At 51.0% G+C, this 17,992-nt stretch overlaps 2 protein-coding genes across 6 annotated transcripts in view; both read left to right on the top strand.

Annotated features, from left to right (window-relative positions):
- PHF12 (PHD finger protein 12) overlaps window positions 1-5,511 on the top strand; it is a 31,152-nt gene extending 25,641 nt beyond the window's left edge. For 2 of the 4 annotated variants that reach the window (XM_060268446.1, XM_035139186.2), the window contains 6 exons: window positions 155-283; window positions 781-927; window positions 2,160-2,258; window positions 2,581-2,663; window positions 2,831-2,969; window positions 3,523-5,511. In XM_060268446.1, the coding sequence (XP_060124429.1) occupies window positions 155-283; window positions 781-927; window positions 2,160-2,258; window positions 2,581-2,663; window positions 2,831-2,969; window positions 3,523-3,893 (968 nt within the window). In that variant the 3' untranslated portion in view covers window positions 3,894-5,511. The remainder of the gene's footprint in view (window positions 1-154; window positions 284-780; window positions 928-2,159; window positions 2,259-2,580; window positions 2,664-2,830; window positions 2,970-3,522) is intronic. The other 2 variants (XM_060268447.1, XM_060268449.1) reach the window with 2 other exon arrangements.
- A 3,765-nt stretch (window positions 5,512-9,276) lies between these two features.
- LOC118096763 (dehydrogenase/reductase SDR family member 13) lies at window positions 9,277-17,888 on the top strand. 2 transcript variants are annotated; one of them, XM_035138907.2, is made up of 5 exons: window positions 9,277-9,574; window positions 12,564-12,682; window positions 13,642-13,765; window positions 15,041-15,352; window positions 16,452-17,888. In XM_035138907.2, the coding sequence occupies exons 1-5, from the start codon at window positions 9,442-9,444 to the stop codon at window positions 16,712-16,714; spliced, it is 951 nt and encodes a 316-aa protein (XP_034994798.1). In that variant the 5' UTR covers window positions 9,277-9,441; the 3' UTR covers window positions 16,715-17,888. The 2 variants fall into 2 exon arrangements, with proteins under 2 accessions (XP_034994798.1, XP_034994799.1); XM_035138908.2 differs by having other exon boundaries at window positions 9,434-12,682; window positions 13,647-13,765.
- The last annotated feature ends 104 nt before the right edge of the window (window positions 17,889-17,992 follow it).

The following is a 17,992-nucleotide window of genomic DNA, read 5'->3' as shown; positions in this document are numbered from 1 at the left end:
CTAAAAGCAAAACTTCCACCAGCTTTCTGACAAATCCGACCCACCATTGAAGCCAATGTGTTTTGACTGCGCGATATAGATAAATAGATTAGATATTGGGGGGGGTGCCACCTGTGAATCCTGACCCAACAGTTCTTTTTGCTCCTCCCTCTAGACGGTAAGGTCAGCCCGAGCACCTTATCCATAGGAAGTATCTTAGCCACCCCCTCGTTGCTCCCTCCCAACTCTTCAGCCACGCTGGACCTCGCAAGTTCCCTGAAAGCATTAATGGACAGCAGCGGAGGTGAGTGGTTGCACAAAGGTATCTTGCTCTGCCAGGAAGGGGGCAGGGAGCTCCTCTTGTTGGTCTTAGGGTGACGACATCCCCAGGGGTTCAGACATCCCCAGGGGGCCTCCTAATTCAGCAGTGTTCCCTTTCGATTCTCTCTGACCAAGCTGCTGTGTCGTCACACACACACCCTTTGCGCAGGCTGTGGGTGGGCCAGCCTGCTGCTTGCCACCCTCTTGATGAAGGCAACATCTGCACCCGCTGGTGATGCCAGAGGTGCATTTAGATTGCCTCTTGCCTCCACCCCCAGGCTTGGAAGGCAGGATCGTGACCCAGCTGGACCCATGGCAAATGCTAGGTCTGCTCGTATTGTGTCTCCGTGGCCCTAGGCCTATCAGGAAGGCACCGTTAGAAAAGGGTGCCTTGCTCCTGACAATTCCACAAGGTTTAATTCATTGATTCCCCCCAGGCACCTCACCTTAACAGCACCATCTCTTCTTCTTTTATGTCAGCAGAGATTGAGATAAACATGCTGGATGAGAAACTGATCAAGTTCCTGGCCTTGCAAAGGATACATCAGCTGTTTGCTTCCAGGGTCCAGCCCTTTGCAGGCAACGCTGGTCCCCACCAGCCCAGTCCTGGGGGCAATCCTGCGGAAGGTAGGCCCATGCCCATGTTCACTCGGGCACACTCTCCTCCTCTTCCTCTTCTCCTCCTCCGCTGCTCTTGGGGGTAGTACAAGCATCTTAAAATTGTAAGTCGCCTTTCTGCTACACACTCCCCAAGAGTTGAAATGCAGAAAAAGAGAGGGGGGCAAACAAGTGACGGCGCCAGCAGTAGGAGAGGCAGGCTCCTTGGGAAGGGCCTGCACCAGAGAAGAAAGTTTTCTCTAGGCATAGGCAGAGCACAAAAGCATCATTGGCAAGTTAGATGGCTGGTCCATCTCGCTCAGTATCGTTTGCATTCACTGGCAGCAGTTCTCAGGGTTTCGGCAATGAACTGCCCCAGAACAACCCTGGGACCTTCTACAGCCTAAAAATAAAGTAAGATTCTAGTCCCCGTGATTCTGAATAAAGGTTTGAAATAGGAACGCAGGAAGCTGCCTTGTACCAAATCAGGTCGCTGGCCCATCTAGTTCAGTATTGTCCGCACTGACAGCAGTGGCTCTCCAGAGTTTCTGACCGGACGTTGCCGGTCCTTCCTGGAGATGTTGTCAGGGGTTGAACCCTGAGCAGGTGCCCAACCACTGAGCTGCAGCCCTCACCCCAAATAGAAAACATCTGGAACAATGGGGCAGATCGGTATGATGAAAAGCCCTTTGCCCACCCTGCCTCTCAGCCAAGGGGAGGTAGTCTAGCCCTGTGTTGCCCACTCTGCCTGGCAGCAGCTCTCCAAGGTCTCTGGGGTGCCCCCTGCTGCCCTTTGCCCAGGGTTTGAACCTGGGACCTCCTTCCCACTGGCACCGGGAGTACAGATGCCTTCTCGCTGCCTCGCTTTCGGTGACACACCTGCTCAGGTGCTGACCCAGGCCCTGCGATGCTTTGTTCAAGAAGTGTTGGCCAAAAGATGTGCCTTGGTGGGATGGGGAGTGAGAAGGCAAATGACACCCTTCACCCTGCCTCCTCTCCTCCTCCTCCTCCTCCTCCTCCTCAAGGCAAAATGAAAAATGGCAAGAACACGGCTGGTGGTTTTTTTGGGGGGGGGGAGGGTGCATGGGTGTGTTCAAATCCAGGGGGCTTCTCTCCTCTTGGCAGCGCTTGGTTCTTGAGACCACATGCCAGGGATTCTTTAGCTGTGAATCCTGCACTGAGGAGGGGCTGGGCTAGACGGCAACCTTGGGGGATCCCTTCCAACTCTACAATTCGATGAATTCCGTCTTTCTGTCTTCCAGGGCAGAGGAAGGAGGTGCAGGCCCGAGCCGTCTTCTACCCTCTGCTGGGGATGGGCAGTGCGGTGAACATGTGCTACAGGACCCTCTACATTGGGACAGGCAAGGGCTAACTCACTGGGGGACTAGCTGGCCTCCCACCAAGGGAGGGGGAGAAGCTACGTGTGTGTGTGTGCTCAGCAGCCTCCTGGCTGCCCAATTGGCTGGGGAAGCGGGGTCCGCTTGCAAGTTGCTGCAGCTGCTCTCGCCGGAAGCTAGTAACTGGGGTGGGGGGGGAACCCTGAGCCTTCTGGGAATGGGTGTGCTTTCATCTCAACTTCTGCCGTGGTCCTTTCCTGCTTCCTGTGGCTTTTGGTGGAGGTCTGGCTGCATCCGAGCCGCCTATGCTCAACAGAGTTTCTGTCTCCCTCCTTCCTTTGCGCAGGAGCTGACATGGATGTGTGCCTTACAAACTACGGTCACTGCAACTACGTCTCAGGCAAGCACGCCTGCATCTTCTACGACGAGGTGAGTCGTGCAGTGCTGCAACCCGGGAGAGTGGCTTGATTTGGAGGCAGGAAGATCTGCTTCTGAGAGAGCAGAGAGAGAAAGAGAGGAAGCAGCCTTCTGGGCATCCTTGCCACCAACACCTCCCGTCCAGGGTGTGACTCTGTCTCCCTTTCCCTCTGCCCCAGAACACCAAGCACTACGAGCTGCTCAACTACAGCGAGCACGGCACAACGGTGGACAATGTCCTGTATTCATGCGACTTCTCCGAGAAGACGGCGCTCGTCCCGGCCAGCAGCATGGTTGCCAAAGTACAGAGTGTGATCAGTAAGTTTGCAGCCTCCCCTGAGCACCGGAGACAAAGCAACGCCAGAATCCTACCCAAGGGCAACTTGGATAGGCAGGAAATCCCCACTCTGCAAGCGTTTCTCTGTCTGTTTTGCACAAGCATTCCTTCTAGTCCAGGCTTCCTCATCCTCGGCCCTCCAGATGTTTCAAGACTACAATTCTCATCATCACTGACCACTGGTCCTACTAGCCAGGGATCATGGGAGTTGTACTCCAAAAACATCTGGAAGGCCGAGGTTGAGGAAGCCTGTTCTAGTCCTTAAGACAGCTGCACAGGTGTGAATGTGTGGACATTGCTCTGCTTAAAAATCAGAAGCCAGAGGGATGGTTAAATAAGATATCGAGGAGTGAGAGGGGGTGGGTGGGAGGTTCAGCCCCTTTTTGAAGCGAGGATTGTGCACAGGATTCCCAAGGCGATCACGCCACGTATTTGCGCAATGGCTTTATGGTGCCGGCAGCTTTATTTTCAATCTCTCGCACACCCCTTTCCACCTTTGCCCACTGTGCCTCTCTCTCTCTCCCTGTATTCCAGAGCGACACAAGAGCCGGAAGCAGCAGCAACAGCCACCACCTCCCGAAGAGGAGCAGCCGCCAAGTGAAGAGGCGGCGGCCATGCGGTCCCAGGCCCAGGGCCCCTCCCCCAAGCCCTGCAACTGCAAAGCCAGCAGCTCCAGCCTCATTGGGGGCAGCGGGGCTGGCTGGGAGGGGACGGCCCTCCTGCACCACGGCAGTTACATCAAGCTGGGCTGCCTGCAGTTCGTCTTCAGCATCACGGAGTTTGCGACCAAACAGCCCAGGGGTGGAGATGCCGCCGCGGCCTTAGCACAAGAGAGGGACTTGGAGGAGAAGCTGTCCCCAAAGGCCCAGCAGGTCCCTGTGCTGCGCTCAAATTCAGTGCCCTAGGGCGAGGCAACGACTGGGGGGGGGGGTTGGACAAGGAAAAATTAACCCTCCCTCCCAAGATCAAGAGACTCTCGCACAGACACACAACACCCCTTGGATGTCCACGAACCATGTCTTGTCCGGATTCCCAACCTTCAACGTGGGCCACAGACTGTTGACGCCCTTTGCATGAGATGAAGAACTTTTAATTTTTATTATTAATTATTATTATTATTATTATTGTTTGCTCAAGTTTTTAGGGGCATTTGCACATATATTTGTACTATACATTTCATTTAAAAAGAGAAGTAAAGGAAAACTGCAGCGTGTTGGGAAGCCGTGCTGGGGCAGAGCCGGCAAGAGGGGGCCGGGAGGGGAGGGGGGGTCGTTGACATGGCCACCCAGGCAAGCCTGCTCCCCTTTGCAGTTGTAAAATAATCCCAAAAAAAACCTGTTCTATTTTGTGCCAGTGACAATAGTTTTTATATTAAAGAGAAAAAGAGAAATACAGTTTTCATACAGCAAAAATCTATTCAATTATCATTGTTTTATTTAATGTAAAGATGCGCTATCCTGCCAGATTTATTTTCTCCCCCCCCCCCTTTCCTACCTCCTGTGCCCCCCCCTTCTCTCCCCCTTCCTGCTGCAGTTGCAATTCTGCGTATTGTGTGTGTGGCAGGAAGCGAGTTCCAATTTCCTGCTGCCCACCCTGTTCCGTTCCCGCCCCCCTTTTAGATGATGGAGAAGTATTTGGGGTTCTGTGTAAATACATCCACTGACAGCGTTTTTCTCTTACCCCCCCACCCCCCACCCCACTGTGTTTTTTAAGCTGTGTATGTGTGGGTTATGACGTTTTTCCTCCAGTTGTCTTAATTGTAGCAAAGCGTTTCTTTGTCGTAAGCCTCCTTTTTCCTCCCTTTTGTTCCAGAAACTTCCCCCCCACCCCCACCCCGCAGCTAAGTTCTGATGTACAGAAGTAAATTGCTATGTTTTAGGCTTTACGGAAACTTTTTTTCCCTCTCTCCTGTATTCTGTATATAAAACAAAAACTATGGCACTCGTCGATGTCTGGCTGTCTCTGGAAATTCCCTGCCATCAGCAAGAAAAGTTCTGTCGGCTTTTTGGGGGTTCCTGTAGGCAAATGCCCCTGTGGGGGTTTCCTTCCTTCCCCCACCCCACCCCCAGGTCACAAGGTGGGGCCTCCTTTTGCACCTGCGCTGTCAGACGGAAGCCAGCCGCTTCTCCTTCACTGTGTGAAGATTCAGCCAAAAGTGGGATCTGAGGACTGGTTGTGCACAGGGTGCCAATCTAGGGTGCCCCTTCCCTCCTCCCCCCGCCCCCCACAACAGGGTATATACTTGTAGGGCATTGTGGAACAAGAACAGCACCTCTGGCACCCAGAGGCTATATTGGGGGGGCATGGGGGGGAGAAGATTATTCCCGCCGGTTGGCCTCGACTCAACTCCATCCTGGAGGTGAGATCTGCTGAGTTCTTTAAAATGTTTTTAATGCTTGGGGGGGTTTTGGATCTGGAAAAATTCTTAACCTTTTTTTTTTGTATAAAACTGAAAGATTTCATGACTGTTCCAATGGCATTAAGTCTGTATTAATAAACTCACATACTACTATTTAAAAATCATGGGGCTGTGCCAAGCCGTGCCAATTCTTTTTAAAGAATTCTTTTGCTCTCCTTCTTGTCATCATCGCCCACGTTCCCTTTCTAGATGGAGCTGGGCTCCTTCCCTGGGAAGCCAGTCTCCCTCCTCCCACTAGAACAAGAAAAGTTGGAAGTGATCCAGAGGATCACCCAACCCCCAGCAATGCATTAGGACTTGTGGGGCACTGGCCCCCCTCCCTCAGCCTGCCCCACCTGCCTGCCACCTTCCTTTGAACCAGCCAGTGGGGTGGGTGGTTCTTCCCCCTCCTAAGTCTTGATCTTGCCCCTTGTAGAACTCAGGAGAAATGGAACGAATCGGCTCTACCATTGAGTTTCCCATTGAGTTACCATTGAGGGCCCGGAATCTGGCCCTGAGCACAAGAGCCCTCTCCCTACGTTTTCCAGCAACTGGCTTCAGAAGCAGCGCTGCCTGCCAGCCATGGAGGAAGAACATCGTCATTACGGATAGTAGCCATCGATAGCCCTCTCCTCCTCCATGAATTTGTCTAATCCAGCAACATGGGGAGACCACAGTCTGCACCCTGCCCCGGAAAATCGCTGCCTCTTAAGCCCACCAGATGAGAACAAGAGGTCAAATTCTACAGAAGGTTCCTGCATTTGTTGGCCAGCTGAACTTCCCCTGTTGGCCAGACGCCTGTTCATTCTTCAGCGGAAATCAGTTAAATAACTTTCCTCCCTCCACCCTCACCGATAACATCTTCATTCCAGCATTCCCTGTCGAATTGAGATCCTCTGCTTATCTAAGGGGTGTCTAGATTGCCGCAGCCAGCCTCAATCACTATTACTGTATATTTAACTGCATTTATAATACTGCTTTGATCGTTCATAACTTCTAATCAAGTTGGATCGCACAATGTTTCTTTTAAAAAATACTGATAAAATCTAAGGTGGGAAAAGCAAGTTAACTTAAAATTTCTCAACATATGCATGGTGTACTTTGCAAACAAGTTTTCTTTTGCGAAAAAAATGTTTCTGTCCTCAAGAACTTGATCTAAATGTTGGCAACAAGAAACAAAGGAGGGGAGAGGAGGAGGGCAGAATAACGAGGATTTCAGAACAACTTCAATTTCTGTTTGACCCTGGAGAATGATTTCAGGGACTGGTGCCTCCAACTCCCATGAGCCTTAGAGTCAGGGATGCCCAAGAGCCAGGCATGATGGGAGTTGGGAAGCCATCCGGTGCAACGTCAGGGTCCCAGGGCCTTCGCTTAAACCAGGTGCAGGGAACCTTTGGCCCTTCAGATGGTGCTGAACTACAACTCCCATCACCTCTGGCCGTTGGCCATGCTTGCAATGTTGGGCTGACAAGCTATGTAGCTCAGCAGCATCTGAAGGGCCAACTTCTCCACACCTGGTTTAATGCAAGGCTTCCACCTGAGTTCCTACGGAATACCCCTGGTGTTTGGTTTCCTATGAATTCTTGGCAGTGGCTGGCCTAAGGAGCTTCCTGGTGCCTTGCATGTTGTTGTTGTTACTACTGCTGATGATGATGTTGTTGTTACTACTGCTGCTGCAGCAAAGTCAGATCCTCGGTCTTATCTAGCTCACCACTGTCAACAACAGGGTTTCCCAGACTTAGGTTTCCAGCTACAATTGCTATCAACCCTGACCACTGGTCCTGCTGGTTAGGAATCATAGAGTTGGAAGAGACCACAAGGGCCACCCAGTCCAATCCCCTGCCAAGCAGGAAACACCATCAAAGCATTCCTGATGGAAGTTGTAGTCCAAAAAACAGCTGGAGACCCAAGCTTGGGGAACCCTGGTCTATACTGACTGGCAGTAGCCTCAGTGGCGGACTTTGCGCTTTAAAAATTCTATGTGCAACACCAAAATTTGCTGCTCCCTCCCCCTCCCTTGCCTTCTGTTGTTTGTCATTGTTGTGGCTCCCCCATGGTGTCCTCTCAGCTCAGCGTCCAGTGTGGCCAAACTGGTTGTACTTCCCTAAATCCGCCTCTGACAGCCTTCCAGGGTTTCCCATTTTTAAGGAGCTGGGTGTCTTTGCATCCTTGCGATTCCAGGGTTTCAAATCTGACACCTTCCGCATGCAAAGCAGGTGTCCCAACACTGAGGTTCCTAGGGCTGTTTCCCTAAAAATTAGATTAAGATTTCTAGGCTTGAAACAAAGGGCTGACTTAAATAGGAACACTGCCTTATACCATGTTAAACCATTGCTCTATCAAACTCAGTACTGTCTACACTGACTGGCAGGGTTTCAGATGGGGGGGGGAATTCCCTTTGCCAGCCTTGTCTGGATATGGAAGCTGGGACCTTCTGCAAGCAGAGCAAATACTCTTCAACTTGAGATCAGGCTTTTCTATTGGCAAGGGGGCCTGAGTCTGCAGGTGAGTCTGCAAGTACTTGAGATTTAGCAGAGTTGGTGCAAAGCCTAGCTCAGGCGTCCCCAAACTGCAGCCCTTCAGATGTTTTGGCCTACAACTCCCATGATCCCCAGTGGTCAGGATTGTAGTCCAAAACATCTGGAGGGCCGAAGTTTGGGGGTGCCTGGCCTAGCTTGAGCTCCGTAGGATCCTTGGAACATGTGTCTCCTTCTAGAGATGCTGGGGGGGGGAGGCATTGATTAGCACAGGCACCCCCAAACTTCGGCCCTCCAGATGTTTTGGACTACAATTCCCATCTTCCCCAACCACTGGTCCTGTTAGCTAGGGATCATGGGAGTTATAGGCCAAAACATCTGGAGGGCCGCAGTTTGGGGATGCCTGGATTAGCACAAACAAGACTCTCCACGCGCGGCGCAGCCACGTGAAAAAGATACAAGTTCTCCGTGTTAAGGAGAGGCTCTTGGAAGTTCACGATGCAGTTGCTGGAGCCGCAGCCCCGCCTGGAAAAGAGCTTGCTTGACAGTCAGCACCTGCTTGGCCTAGAGGCAAAAGGGAATCGCTTCCGTGGCTGAAGGAGGCAGCCATACATACATACACACACCCGCAGCTGGTGGCCTTGGCGACAGATCTGGCCTTCTGTCGCCAAACAGTGATGGCCGAGGGAGAGCCCAGAAGATGATGGGCTGCAAACCCCGAGGAGGAAATCTGAGGCGCTCTGCCTGCTGCCAGCCTGGTCCACGGACAAGGACGGAGGGAACTGGAGTCCGACAGCATCTAGTGCAGGCATGTCAAACCTGCAGCCCTCCAGATGTTTTGGACTACAATTCCCATCTTCCCCAACCACTGGTCCTGCTAGCTAGGGATCATGGGAGTTGTAGGCCAAAACATCTGGAGGGCCGCATGTTTGACATGCCTGATCTAGTGCAAGGTCACCGATGTTCCCCATCTCTGCTCCGTGGGAAGGAAGGAGTCTCAAAGAGAGATGGCTCCATCTCTGAAGAAGCTGAAGCATCTGAAGAAGTGGGCATGCACACGAAAGCTCATTCCAATGACAAACTTAGTTGGTCTCTAAGGTGCTACTGGAAGGAATTTTTTTCATTTTGTTTCGGCTCGTTCTCTGGTTACGCACAGCGCGTCTGCAGGAAGGGCAGCAGCGAGCGCGCAGCGTTACGCAAGGATCCGCGGGGGGAGGAGCGAGAGGAGGGATCCGGCAGCGTCTGGCTGCTGGGAACCTGCCTCCCGAGGAGGAGGAGACCCAGGAGCAGCGGCCTGCATTTTGGGACGCGCGGGGCGGGGCTCTGACCACCCACATGGTCCGGGATACGCGCATCTCTGCCAGCGGCCAGGGGTTCTGGCTCCGTTCTTGGCACGCCTTGCCAAGAAGGTTAGAGGAAGGATCTGGTTGCTGGGAACCTGCCTCCCGAGGAGGCGGAGCAGCAGGAGCAGCGGCGTCCGCCTCTTCCTCCGACCGGCAGTGCGCGGAGCCGGCGATCGCGGGCGCAAGATGCGCGCCTAGGCTGCTGCCTCCTCCCGCCGGGCGCAAGAAGCGCGCGATGGCCGCGGCGGAGGCGCTGGCGGGTCTGGCGCTGGCGCTGGGCCTCTACGCCTTGCTCTATTACAACTTCATCAAAGGCGCCACGTGCAAGAACGAGGCCAGCCTGCGGGGCAAGACGGTGGTGATCACAGGTCAGGATCGCCCCCAGGTCTCGGAAGACGGGGGGCAGCGTGGGGCAGTGGTTAGAGCGCCCGAAGAGGGTCTGCGGGAGCTCCCGCATCGGGGGTTGCCTGGCCGTTGATCCCCAAGAAAAAAAAAACTCCAGATCAGCCTGAGCAACATGCAGCCTTGGGCAAAGATATATCCAGGTGAAACTCGGAAAATTAGAATATCGTCGAAAAGTTGCATTTCAGTAATGCAACTTGTTGTTGTTTTTCTTTTTACAAATGCTTTCTTTTGGAAATTCCACAGTAATAAATCAAGTCGTTACAATAATACAAAAATAAACATCGCTATTACATTTCATTAATTACATTCCATTTATAATTGACCCGGCTAACGGCAAATAATTACAATTACAACAAATAAAGGCTTGCCATATCTTGCTTTGCATGCCATGCATCTATCTCATATATTGGTTTCCCCTTTTAAGCTGCATTACTGAAATAAATGCACTTTTCGGTGATATTCTAATTTTCCGAGTTTCACCTGTACGAGGGCACGCCCTGTGTCAAAAAGACATTAGAGGCATAGTGGATCAGGAGGGATGAGCAGCTAATGGCTGCTGGGCCAAACCTGTGCAGAGGAGGGCTTGGGCAATTATGATGATGTGTTGAGTAAGGCGACACACCCAGGGATGGAGAAACCTGTGGCGCTTTTCCTGATCTGGGATTCAGCATGGCTCAGTCAGGATGATGGGAACTGGAGTCCCACAGGTGTCCCCCCCCCCATCTCTGCTCAGCTAGGAGGAGCCTGATACTGGATAGCGTAAGAGAGATTACTGGTACTCCATTTCCAGCCCAACCTGGAAACGAGATAGAAGAGGGTTGGCCTTTAAGAGGCGCCCCACGGAGGTGACAGGTCGGTTATATATAAATTTATTACATATAATATATTATAAAGAGATTAATGGAACGCGCTGATAACGGTGCCCTGGCAGCTGGCCCTGAGATGGCAGCCTCTGTTGAACTACAGCTCCCATCATGCAGCGTGGCCAGTATTTAGGGAAGGTGGGAATTGTAGTCCAAGAGCGTCTGGCAGAGGGCTCCAGAGCTTTATTCAGGGGGTCTGGGATGTGCCTGAGGGTTTGTAGTGGAAGATGAGAGACGGCACATCCATAGCATTCAATATTCGTATATACAGTATTGTATTGTATTCTGCTACAATTTGAGCTCTCCTAAGAATGTAAGGGATGCGGGTGGCGCTGTCGTCTAAACCACTGAGCCTAGGGCTTGCCGATCAGAAGGTTGGCGGTTCAAATCCCCATGACAGGGTGAGCTCCCGGGGTTCCGGTTTCCGCCGGCAGGAATGGCGGACCTGTTTTCCATCTCTCTGACCTTCGTAAGGAATTTGGCGGTTGCTAGGGGAGTAAATGGCAACCCCCTACCCTCACTTTATAAACTGTTGTTACTGAGCATATTTTTTAAAGATGTGGAGTTGCCGACGAGAAAAGCCCCCCTCTAGTTGGACGGAAGGAGTCCTGGACGCGTTCGGAGGATTTATGAGCTGTGACGCACTTTGAATTGGAGCAGCGACCTGAAGCTAAGTTCAGCTATAGGGCAAGGAGATCCATTAATTTACCAAGAGTCTATGGTTTGATGTTTGGGTCTTCTGCCTGGAAAAGCTGTAAATTTTATAAAGATCGTTAATCTTCCCGGTTATGAGAGAAAACGAAAGTGCTTTGAGTTTTTTTAAGATGGCGCTGCTTCGTGTTGACGCAACAGGGAGCTCCAGACCAAGAAGATTTATGGGGAGGCTGGACTGATTAACCCACACAGGAGAAAGAACATTTGTGAAACCTTGTTTGATATTTATCTCAGCAGCTGGGAAACAATCGGTTGAAAGTGGAAAACATCTATGTGACTATAAGGGAAAGATTCGGATTATTATGAACTTGGAGAGACGATTTGAACTTTAGAAAAAAGACGGCAGTGGACGGTTGCGAGGAATCCCCAATTTCTTGAAGCATGGGAACCCAAAAAAAAATTTTTAGATGATTTGGCATAATATTCGGTTTGATTGATATATATGTGTATAATTTGAAATAATGAATGTGATATAATTGGTTTTAATTGGAAAATTAATAAAAATATATTTAAAAAAAATATATAAAAAAAAGACAGGGTGAGCTCCCATTGCTCGGTCCCAGCTCCTGCCAACCTAGCAGTTTGAAAGCACGTCAAAGTGCAAGTAGATAAATAGGTGCCGCTCCAGCGGGAAGGTAAACAGCGTTTCCGTGCACTGTTCTGGTTTCGCCAGAAGCGGCTTAGTCATGCTGGCCACATGACCTGGAAGCTGTCTGCGGACAAACGCCGGCTCCCTTGGCCTTTAAAGTGAGATGAGTGCCGCAACCCCAGAGTCGTTCGCAACTGGACCTAACGGTCAGGGGTCCTTTACCCTTTTTTTTAAAGAATGGGAGGAAAGAGCCTGACTGCTGGATGAGGCCATTGGCACATCTGGTTCAACCTCCTCTGTCCTGGTGGCCCCCCCCAGCTGCCCCCACGGGAAGCCCACAAGCAGCGCCTGAGCCCAGGAGCCACGCCCCTCTCCTGCTGTTTCCAGCAACTGGCCTCTGGCCCCAAACTCTGTGGAATTCACATTATAAAGCAACAAAATGCAACCTGTAAGAAATAGAGGACATGGTGAAAATGCAGTTAAAAACCACACAGCATCTAGCACAGCTCATCACAGTTTCCACAGCAGGTAGAAAAATCATTCAGGGGTCCGCCAAGACCCTCGGCAAATTTCTAGCAGCCAGGGCACGTTAACCCCCGCCGCCACCGAACACACATTTTGGCTCTAGATCAGGCATCCCCAAACTGTGGCCCTCCAGATGTTTTGGCCTACAACTCCCATGATCCCTAGCTAACGGGGAAGATGGGAATTGTAGTCCAAAACATCTGGAGGGCCAAAGTTTGGGGGTGCCTGCTCAAGATCATTCTTTTCTCTGGACTTTTCCAGGTGGGAACACTGGGATCGGGAAGGCAACGGCCCTGGATCTGGCCCGGAGGGGAGCCCGCGTCATCCTGGCTTGCCGGGACAGAGGGCGAGGAGAATCCGCCGTCTGTGACATCCGGAGGGTGAGCGTTTATTTCTTCGGCTCCACTTAGAAATCGCTTCCCTTGAACTACCTTGAAGCGATTTCACAGTAAAAGACTTGTCACAATGGAATCTGAACAGTCAGGCCTTTATTCTAAGAAGCTGGGAGGTCTAGCTTTCTAGGAGAATTCACCAACCTGGCACCCTCTGGATGTTTTGGGCCTAATCTCCCATCAGCCTCAGCATCACACGGCTGTCTGGGGCTGATGGGAGTTGTAGTTCAAAAGATCTGGGAGGCCACCAGGTTAGAAAAGTCTACCCTAGTGGTATTATTATGGCATTGGGGGGGTGCATGGAGGATATTTTCCCTCAATGCACTTGCAGGGAATAATATCAAGTTGCCCCGTACAGCATTGGCATTTAGGAGCCTGCTTAAAACTCACCTCCTCGTCCGGCTTTTTCTGGGATGGGGGTGGTGGTGAAGCAGCTCTGCTCTTGATGTACGAATCCGATCTACTGATTTATGATGTATCCTGTATTTGTTTTAGGAATGTAGTTTTATTGTTTATGCTCTATGCCATTCACCGCCATCCTATGTTTTTCCCCTTAATGTTGGTCGTCTGGGGGAAAGGGAAATTTGCAAATGAAATAAGGAAATAAATCTGAAGTCTGGATCTGTGGCCGTAATATTTTTCCAGAGCTTAATTGGCAGGTGAATCTTCAGATAACTGGAGCATAAGAGCCAAGCTGCTGGATCAGGCCAATGAGGCCCTTCTAGCCCAGCCTCCACTTCTCAAGCAGGATCTGAGAACAAGCGCAACTCTCCTGCAGCTTCGAGAAACGGGCCTTCCTTCCAGCCTAGATTCTTAGCAAGACCATGGGGTGGCATAGGAAAAGGAGCCTGGTTGTGACCTGGCTCTGGGAGCGGGACAGGGGGCAAACTTGCTTGCTAGGGCTAAACATTCCTTGTGGTTCTCTCCCCCCCCCCCCACTTGCTCAGGAAAGTGGGAACAATGAAGTTCTCTTTATGAGCCTGGACTTGGCCAGCTTCAAGTCAGTGAGGACTTTTGCAGCGGCTTTCTTGAGATCTGAGCCCCGCCTTGACATTCTCATCAACAATGCAGGTGAGAACGCAGCCCCGGGGGTGGAGATTTGGGGAAGGGGCACAGCTGCTTTGCATGCAGAAGGTCCAAGGTTTTCAGTCCCCAATGGCATCTCCTGTCTGAAACTCCGGAGACCCACCGCTGGTCAGTGTAGCCAATCCTGAACTAGTTGGATCTGATTGTGTATTATTATGACAGCTTCCTTTGCTGCTGTTTAAATCATCTTTTTCTTCAAAACCATGAGGACGGAAATCCTGCTTTACTTTTAGGGGAAGGGCTATAGCTTAGTGGTAGTTCTGTTCCCAACAGCATCTCTAAGTGGGGTTGACCAAGGCAGAATAGAGCGGGGCTATTACGGAACGTGGGTGGCGCTGTGGTCTAAATCACAGAGCCAAGGCTTGCCGATCAGAAGGTCTCTGGTTCGAATCCCTGCGACGGGGTGATTGTTCGCGACCGACGATTGTTCAGTCCCAGCTCCTGCCCACCTAGCAGTTTGAAAGCACGTCAAGTGCAAGTAGATAAATAGGTACTGCTCTGGTGGGAAGGTAAACAGCATTTCCGTGCGCTGCTCTGGTTCGCCAGAAGCGGCTTTGTCATGCTGGCCACATGACCTGGAAGCTGTCTGCAGACAAACACCGGCTCCCTCAGCCTATAGAGCGAGATGAGCGCCACAACCCCAGAGTCTGGAGCTAACGGTCAGGGGTACCTTTACCTATTACTTCCTTTGATCGGGACACTAGACTTCTCTTGATGCAGCCTAGACTAGCGTTGGCTCTTTTTGCTGCTGTATCACATGGCTGACTCATGTTAAGCTTGTGGTCTGCTAAGACCCCTAGATCCTTTTTCAAATATACTACTGGCAAGCCAAGTGTCCCCATCATATAATTGTGCAGCTTCTTGACTAAGTGCAGAACCCTACATTTGTCCTTTTTGAAATTCATTTTGTTAGCTCGGGCCCAGTTCTCTAATCTGCTAAGGTCATCTTGAATCCTGGCTCTGTCTTCCATGGCATTCACTACCCATCCAGTTTGGTGTCACCTGCAAATTTGTTGTGCACCCCCAATTCCTTCATCCAAGTCATTTATAAAGACATTGAACTACAGTGGGCCCTGGCATGGCTGGTAATTATCTGGGTCTTCTTGCTAAACAGGTGTGTCTCAAAGAGCCGGCAGAATGCCAGTAGTGATGGGGGTCTCTCTTATTTCGGCAGGGTGAGCCTCCCACAGAAATGGGGCCACCAGAGCAAAAACCTGTCTGGATGTTGAACTTGTTTAATCCAGCCTCATTTTCTGGTAGGGGTCAGGACTGGAAGCCGAAGCAGCGACGGCTTCAATTTGGCGTTCCAGGTGAATCACTTGAGCCATTTCCTTCTGACCCACCTCCTCCTGGAGCGGATGAAGCAGTGCGCGCCCAGCCGTGTGGTGGTGGTGGCTTCCAGTGCACATCAGCGGGGGAAGATTGACTTTCAGAACATCCACAAGCCAGTGGACGGGCAGTTGGCAGGGATCCAATCGTACAGCAACAGCAAACTGGCCAATATGCTGTACACCCGGGAGCTCGCCAATCGACTGGAAGGGACGAACGTTACCTGCTACGCGGTCCATCCAGGTGGGTGGCAGGTCAAGCTCAGCTCCTCAACCTGGGACCCTCTATAGTGGTGGCTGGTGCCCTTGGGGGACTGGAGGGGCAGAAAGCAGGGAACCCAACGATAGACAGAGCCAGAACCAGTGAAGGGGAGAGATAGAGTCAATTGCAGGTGGAGTCAACTCCTCCTAGTTCTTTCCCCATCCTCATCCTTATCCCTGCAGAGATTTACAAGGGGCAACACAGAGACTATGGAAGAGAAGGAAACTGACGGGCAGAAACCCCCTAGGCTGGTTGTAAGTAGGAAGGGTGGCAGATGGGGACTGTCTGAGAAGCAGGCTGAGGTTGCCCTAATGCAGGGATCCCCAAACTAAGGCTCGGGGGCCGGATGCAGCCCAATCGCCTTCTAAATCCGGCCCGCGGACGGTCCAGGAATCGGCATGTTTTTACATGAGTAGTAGGTGTCCTTTTATTTAAAATGCATCTCTGGGTTATTTGTGGGGCATAGGAATCTGTTCATTATTTTTTTCCAAAATATAGTTCAGCCCCCCCACAAGGTCTGAGGGACAGTGGACCGGTCCCCTGCTGAAAAAGTTTGCTGACCCCTGTAATGGACCAGCTTCCATTGGTCCTCTAAACGCTGTTGGACTCCCATCATTCCTGACCGTTGACTGTGCTAACTGGGGTCCTACGACATCAGCAGGACAGGGTACAGTATTTGCTATCTGGAGGGCCAATAATTCCAGAGATTCCTGTGCAGCTCACCCTTTCATTCATCGTCCTAGAACATACCTTCTTTTTGCAGATTTCTTGGCCATCATTGCCACCTGCAACTAAACCAGCCTTTGCCAACCTGATGGCCTTCAGGTGCTTTGAACTATGACTCCCATCAGCTCCAGTGAGACTAGTGGATGCTAGCTGGATGGAACCTCCAGTATCAAAGGAAGTTGACCTAGAATAGGAATAGGAATAATTTAATATAAACACCAGCTGCTGCTGAGGAAGTGCTGTTCTGCTCATGTCAGGCTTCCCAGATGGGACATCTAGTTGGCCCAAGCAGAAAAGAGGGTGTTAAACAAGATGGCCCTCCATTCGGTTTTAGCTACTGATTTTTGTCTTTCAGGGCTTGTTAACACTGAATTATTCCGCCACACTTTGATCTGGCTGAAGCCTCTTTTCCTCCCCATCTGCTGGCTCTTCCTCCGAGACACGACCAATGGTGCTCAGACGTCCATCTACTGTGCCACTCAGGAAGGCATTGAGAAGTACAGCGGGCGCTATTTTGCCAATTGCTGGCTGCGTGACCCCAAGCCACATGCCCGGGATGACGCCTTGGCCAAGAAACTTTGGGAAGTCAGCGAGAGGATGGTGGGGCTGGCGAACTAGGCTGCGGTGTTTTTCAAAGAGGGCTCCTCGTCTCCATGGAAAGGGGGCCTTTGCAGAACCATCCATGAAACAGGAAAATTTTAAAGTCAAATTGTGGCATCACATGGCAGGGTTCTCGAGGGGAAATAACGAAATCCCAAAGCAGCACTTCCCATTTTCGTAAAATGGAGGCATCTTTGAATAATAGCCGACTGGTGGATAGGGCTTGGGCGTCAGATGGAGGGAGATGCCCTCCCATAATGGGAAAAGGCTGGGAGACTGGTGAGCTCTGGGAACATTACTTTTCCTGCTTTTGCCATACTTTATCCGCACAGCGAGTTGGGGATTAGCAGGCGATCTTTGCAGCTGTCTCTCTCTTTTTCTTTTGGTACAGGGTCCCCCCCCCAATTTTACAATGTATATAAAGAAGAAAGAACAATGGCAACGGGGGGGGGGAGGAATTAAGAGATGAGAAACGGAAACTGTGGGTTGAAACGGCAAAGTCCAAGTCAAGGCTCTCGGTGTCGCCAGATCATCAGGTCTGGTTCCAGACTTGCCAAGCCTGTGAGGAGGGTTGCCTTGAAAGTTGCCCATTGCAAATGTCACAAAGGAACGCCAAATCTCACAAAAAGTGCCTGGAGGCTCTAGTCCAGGCACCCCCAAACTCGGCCCTCCAGATGTTTTGGGACTACAACTCCCATCATCCCTAGCCAACGGGACCAGTGGTCAGGGATGATGGGAATTGTAGTCCCAAAACATCTGGAGGGCCGAGTTTGGGGATGTCTGCTCTAGTCCCTGTTGAAGTCTCAAATGATGTGTAATTTTCTCCATTTTATCGATATTCGAAAGTGAGCGGTACCAAGCGTCCGGTGTAATATTCGCTGTTGTCACTTTGCGGGCCGCCATTTCCCCCCTCCTTTTTCATTTTCCCGCTCTTTTCTTGTTTTACTAGCGGATCTTTTTAAGGCAAGAGAAGCCATATGGGTGTCACGGCTGCTGAGCAGTCTTTAACTGCTTGGAGGGTTTTTTTGTTGTTGTTGCACTCGAGCGGTATATAATTTTTATGAAATCAATAATAAAGAATGAATTATGTTGTTTTGAGGTGTGTGGGTCTTTTTTTAAAAGTGTTTTAATGCTGTGACCCCACCCTAGGATCTTAGGGTGAAAGGCAGGCATTAATAAGAAAATAAATAATTCCCGCACCCCATAACCACCAATGGGTGAAGCTCCAGGCAAAAACATTCCTTGTCAACCAGGCCTTTGGCTGTTAATCAATTTATGGCCTTTAAAAATGTGCTG

The sequence above is a fragment of the Zootoca vivipara genome, chromosome 15 (assembly GCF_963506605.1).
Source record: "Zootoca vivipara chromosome 15, rZooViv1.1, whole genome shotgun sequence".
Classification (NCBI taxonomy): Eukaryota; Metazoa; Chordata; class Lepidosauria; order Squamata; family Lacertidae; genus Zootoca; species Zootoca vivipara.
The sequence above is the reverse complement of the archived record's forward strand: the minus strand, read 5'-3'. Positions and strand labels throughout refer to the sequence as shown.

Coding starts and splice junctions, on each gene's coding strand:
- LOC118096763 (XM_035138907.2), top strand. CDS start 9,442: ATGGCCGCGGCGGAGGCGCTGGCGGGTCTGGCGCTGGCGCTGGGCCTC. Junction 9,575..12,563: donor CAAGACGGTGGTGATCACAG/GTCAGGATCGCC, acceptor GGACTTTTCCAG/GTGGGAACACTGGGATCGGG. Junction 15,353..16,451: donor CTGCTACGCGGTCCATCCAG/GTGGGTGGCAGG, acceptor TTTGTCTTTCAG/GGCTTGTTAACACTGAATTA.